Source organism: Gadus macrocephalus, chromosome 16 (genome assembly GCF_031168955.1).
Source record: "Gadus macrocephalus chromosome 16, ASM3116895v1".
Lineage (NCBI taxonomy): Eukaryota > Metazoa > Chordata > Actinopteri > Gadiformes > Gadidae > Gadus > Gadus macrocephalus.
In genome coordinates this window covers 24,810,530-24,816,529 of record NC_082397.1, presented here as the reverse complement: position 1 = coordinate 24,816,529, position 6,000 = coordinate 24,810,530, and the positions used below count along the sequence as shown (strand labels likewise).

The window sequence follows — 6,000 nt, the reverse complement described above, 5'->3', positions numbered from 1 at the left end:
CGCCTCGTACCGTGGGCTGTGTGTTGTCTTCATACCTTTGATACCACTGTATCTGATGTTACAGAGGATTAGTGGGGCTTTCCGCTTGCTTCTGACCTAATAAGTCTCTTAAAGGCACATGTGTTGCCCCCCCCCCCCCCCGAGAGAGGCTGCGTTAGGTGCATTTGTTCCTGAGTGTTTTAAAGGCCATGGTACCTCTTAAGACACTTTGTAGAGGAGGAGAGGGAGGAGGGCAGAGACAGGGGGGGGGGGGGGGGGGGGGGGGGCGTTCCTTTAGTTTAAACTGCTCTCACTTTTTCTTGGTTTCTCAAGTGTCTCTTGGTCATGACTTGTGACCAGCTGAAATCTTTCAGGGCGCAAGTCGGGGGCTACGGTAGGCTCTCCCCCCCCCCCCCCCCCCCCCCCCCCCCCCCCCCCCCCCCCCAGTGATCGATACAGCCGTGTCCCCCTCAAAGGTTTCTTTCCCCCCCCCCACCCTTCTCTGTTCCACTCTCTCATCTGTCACTCTCTCTGAGGTCACCCCTGACCCCTCCAAAGGCCTTTCCTTGAAGAGGAGCGTCCAGCGGGCCCGCCTGCTCACGCCATGCTCCTGCCCCAGTGTCGCCTCACATCACCAGAGCCCAGGGGACAAGCGGGGGAGACAAAGAGAGAAAGAGGGGGGTAGGGATCGGGGAGGAGGGGGAGGATGTGGAGAGCTTCATGGGCGGACCCAGCTGTGAGTTGAAGAACACCATCTGTGTACACACACACGCACACGCAAGCATGCACGCACGCAGGCACACACACACAAGCACACAGGCACACACAAGCACGCACGTAAACACGCACGCACACACACACACACACACACACATGCACACTCACGCACACGCACGCGGGGTGTTCCTCATGAGGTCCGCTCCAAGTCCTTAGGTGATCTCAGGCCTCAGGTAAGGAAGGGCACCTAGAAAAGAGGGGATCCATTAAGGTAAGTATGATATATTAGTTTTGACATAAGTGAGAAAGGAAAGGGAGGCTGTACAGTCTAGCCACGTGGTTTGGGATGCCTTTCCACCAACGCACAGCCTAGTGCAGCCTAGTGCAGTGCGAGGTGTGAACAGATCATGTTGATTCCTTGGCAGTTTACCAAGGAATCAACGAGAGGGGAAACGACGGAGCGACCCGGTGTGGAGACATTATTGCTCGACTGGAGGTTTAGGCTGGAAGTACAACGTCTGCCAACGGAGAACCGGCCGCAGAACGGGGATGGCTCCAACATGGGCTGCTTTGGTCAAGCTGCCTGCACTGTATGATCGAATCAATGCACGCCCCACACAACAACAGCACTTCTTTATTTTCAGCACTTTCAGCAAAAGTGTTACCTGCACGTAATGCATCAAAATGAGAGAAAGGTGACGTTGATCTCTGCATAGGTAATTTAAAAGAAGCTAGCCTAGCCCCATATCATTTGCGACAAGCGTACAGCACTGCTTGAAACTGGTTCCCCAGCTGACCTCACCAACCACCTGGTTCCAATAGCCCCGCTGCCAGAGGCCCTTAGGATCCACCCAGCCCCTGGAAGAGCACTTTCCTCGGCCTGTGCAGGGCCGGCCGTACACCGGCGATCCACTCACACTGATTAACCACATCAAGATGCACCAGTCTGAACTGCATCGCACACTTCATGCGTGTTTGTGTGTGTGTGTGTGTGTGTGTGTGTGTGTGTGTGTGTGTGTGTGTGTGTGTGTGTGTGTGTGTGTGTGTGTGTTTGTGAATGCTTATCAAATGCAACGTAACGAGGGTGTTTCCTGTGTGATGCCCTCACAACTCACATCTTAGCCTGCAGAGATCCCAGCGAGATATGTCATTAGACAGTTACCGCTCTCGGATACTTGCTCAGATATCTTCGATAGATGCCGCTGATGCAGGGCCCGTTAACCCATGGCTTTGAAGTGGTTTCAGTGTACAGAGAGAGAGGGGGTAGTCATACGATCAGTTGATGAGCCTGATTGGTTCACCTTCTATGGACCATAATCGGGGTTGGGGGGGAAAGTAGGGAAAAGCAAAAGAAAAAATTGTTTTCTTCCATATTTCTGGAAGAAGTTTGTTTGAAGTCAACATTTACCCCGGTACTAACGGTAATTTGAAATGAAGTCCACCCCCTCCCTGTTGGACCCAGGTAGATGTCTGTTGAGTACTCCTAGCTGAGGGGAGGCCATCTGGTAATACTGTGTACGCATATCACACTGATGTCGACTGTGGCTAACTAAATTATTTGATTGAAAGGTCCTTGCTCACTCAAGCTCATATAATATAAAACCTTTACAATTTAAAACCACATTATTTCAAACCTTAAAACAATTAACTGTTCATTTTATTTGAGCAAATTATAGATGATTTTTCTGTTTTATACAAATTATTCAAAATTAAAACAAACTGGTACTGGCTTGACTGCATCTCTACACATTGTCCAATTTTTTATTCATACTTTGAATACTCGTCCACATTAAACTCTCCTCCCACTACAATCTTGTCTTTAAAAGGAAGCATACATTTGCAGAGCAAAATTGTTTTGTATTGGGTCAGAAATGTGATGATGACCAAACCTGACACACTAATAAGATTATATATTGTTTGGCATTATTAATTATTGGTTCAGACAACTTCTAAACCAAGTCCTTAATTGTATATTGCAAGAGCATTTTGAGTTCAACCTAATTTAATGAAATGGTGTGATTTCAAAATCTATAAACCTTAAAAAATTGTCTCTTTTTCCTTCTCCTTCCACAATCTCTCACTCTGTCTCTTACTCTGTACATGTATTGCAACCAAGCAGTACAATTATTTTTCAGTGAATATTTTAACGTGTAAAAAGTCCAAAATCAAATAAAATTTGTGCTTGGATTTCTACTTAATGTGAAAACGACATACTTCTTTTTAACTAATAAGACACATCTGGCTTTTAACATTTACAAATCACTGTGCTCAGAGTCCAACCAAGAAGAAATGGTTAAACAGACCCATAAAGCAGATGTTTCCTTGAAAAAGCAAAAACAATATTCTAAAACCACCACAGAAGACTGTTTTAATTTCAGATGATAAAGTCGGTAATGTTAATGTTACTCATAAATATTTCATCATTATTGGTCTAAATATTTATATATTTATATATATAGAGGTGTAGGCTATATTTATAGGTGTATATATATAAATATATATATATATATATATATATATATATATATATATATATATAAATATTTTGATATACTTCCAGATTAGCTGCCCTTCTCTGAAAACCCCCCACATCTTGCAGGACCATGTACACTCACGTAGACAGGAAGTAGGTTGGCAAGGTACATCTTAGTACCATATAAAGCAGGCCTGTCGCATATATATATATATATATATATATATATTGATATATCGTTTAATAATGTAATCAAATGCTCACACACTAGCTGATTTCAGACACACGTGTAAGTCCTGATATTCTCCTGATGGGCCGTATGTGTGAACAACATATCCTGATATTTGTACCCTGAAAATCATATAAATAGTACTACCCCTGAGGTAGTATTCTCTCCGTAGGAAATGTAAATGACCATATATGTGAATGAAGAGTACAATGTCAGTATTCCTCACACCACTTCAGTGGGCGTGTTGATGACGCTTCTGCATGTTATTGAGTGGCCCCCTGAATGATAATCATCCTGTTGCCTTTTGTTCGCTGAATGTTTAAAAAATATTAAAATGTTAGCACTGCATTTGTGGTGAACGCTAAAAGATAGGTCTTATCATAACCCTAAAAGTACACATCATATAATAAAACAATAAATCTGTCCACAGCTGCACGTGATAGAAAATGTTTTTTTATTAGTATTACTGACAACAGTCAGCAGAAAGTTATAGGGTCCCGTCCTTCCACTTCCTGTTTTCTCAGTTAAACACAGAAAGCAACTACAATTGTCGAAGTGTTAGTTATATGTGAAATGAAGCAAAAAAATATGCTCTCTTTCTCTGTTAAACCAGTCGTTCGTGACACCTTTCTTCTGCGTCGTTTCTTCTATTCGTCTTTAACTCATGCTCCAATCTTTCATCGATCAATGCTTCGGATTTTGTGGATGCAACGGAATATATGATGCATCAATTTAGCAACATTTCAGATGATCGCAATGAGTTCTGCCCGTTCTGCCTCCATTTTGTCTCCGGTCAAACAAACTACAGTGACAGTGGCCACACTTATCCGTCCTCTTGCGAACTTAGACCCTACGTCATATCCCGTCCCTTGCAAGCCCACCTCCCCTGAACCCCCCATTGATTCTACTGAGGTCTAAATTACATTGATGTCCACCTATAAAGCATTAAGTGTGAATCACCCTCAGGGTAGAATCTCCTGATATAAAAATGTGTGAAAACGGCTTATAGGTAGAAAATTATTATGCTTGCTTCATAACGTAAGGAGGAACATAATAGTATAGATAATAGTTGAACCAAAATGTTATACCCTGTAACATTATAGGCAAAATGTTATCATATTATGCGCTCAGAAATGTGTTACATTATCGACTGGGGTTTCCACATTATTTATTATTACATTATAATAATAATAATAATAATAATAATACATTTTATTTATAATGCACTTTATATTCAAGAATCTCAAAGTGCTTCAGAGAAAAAAAAATATATATAATAATAATAATATTAAAAGGGGGAACCTCAAAGAAAAGCTAAATGCTCTTTTAAAGAGATGGGTTTTGAGGTTCCGTTTAAAAAGAGCTGTAGTCTGTGGAGCCCTCAGATGGTCAGGGAGGGCGTTCCATAGTCTAGGGGCAGCAGCAGAAAAGGCCCGATCACCCATGGTGCACAGCTTCGTATGTCGGGTTTGGAGGGTGTGAGTGGATCCTGAACGGAGTGTACGTGAGGTTGTCGGGGGGGGGGGTTCCTGAAGGAAGAGGGGGACAAGTCCGTGAAGGCACTGGTGGGTGAGGAGGGAGACCTTGTACTCAATTCTGAGTGGGACAGGGAGCCAGTGCAGTGATTTCAGGATGGGGGTGATGTGGTCATGCTTGCGCACCCTCATCAGGACCCTGGCAGCACTGTTTTGAATGTATTGGAGCCTCTGTGCATTGCAGCAGTCCAACCTGGAGGAGACAAAGGCATGGACAAGCTTCTCTGCATCAGCCAGGGTGAGTGATTGGCGGAGTTTGGCGATGTTCCTGAGGTGGTATAATGCTGTCTTACAGAGGTGTTTGATGTGGGTGTCAAAATTAAGTTGTGGGTCCATTTTAACACCGAGGTTGGTGACGGATGTGGAAAGGGGGATGTTTTGGCCAGAGAAGGTGATATTGGTGATGGTGGGGGAGCGGAGCTGATGTGGCGTGCCAACAAGGATGGCTTCCGTTTTATGGCTGTTAAGTTGTAGGAAGTTGAGCTTCATCCACGCCTCTATCTCCTCCAGGCAGGTGGTCAGTGTGGATGTTGGCAGAGGGGCAGAAGAAGTGGGGGTTGTCCTGATGTAGAGCTGTGTATCATCAGCATAGCAGTGGTAAGATAAGCCATGCCTGCTAATGACACTACCCAGGGGGAGCATGTACAGTGAGAACAGTGTGGGGCCCAACACCGAGCCCTGGGGGACACCGCAGGTGACGTTGTTGGTGTGTGATTTTGCTTTGCCCAGGGCAACGTGCTCAGTTCTGTCAGTGAGGTACGAGGTGAACCAGTTCTTTACATTTCCTGATAGTCCATTGGTGTATTGCAGGCGGTGAAGGAGAATATTGTGGTCAACCATATCAAAAGCAGCTGTTAAGTCCAGGAGGATGAGGAGAGATGGGGAGCCGGTGTCTGCTGCCATCAGGAGGTCATTTGTGACCCTGACCAAGGCTGTTTCTGTACTGTGGCCATAGCGGAAACCAGACTGGAATTTTCAAACAAGTGATGTTGTATGAGGTGATCCTGGAGTTGTGCTGCAACTGTTTTTTCCAGAACTTTTGACAAAAATGGGAGATTTGAGATGGG

The 6,000-nt window shown here is 44.5% G+C and overlaps 1 protein-coding gene across 2 annotated transcripts in view; it reads right to left on the bottom strand.

The window, feature by feature from the left end:
* Positions 1-421: 421 nt before the first annotated feature.
* pax3b (paired box 3b) overlaps positions 422-6,000 on the bottom strand; it is a 47,273-nt gene continuing 41,694 nt past the window's right edge. For both annotated transcript variants that reach the window (XM_060074926.1, XM_060074925.1), the window contains exon 9: positions 422-943. In XM_060074926.1, the coding sequence (XP_059930909.1) occupies positions 909-943 (35 nt within the window). In that variant the 3' untranslated portion in view covers positions 422-908. The remainder of the gene's footprint in view (positions 944-6,000) is intronic.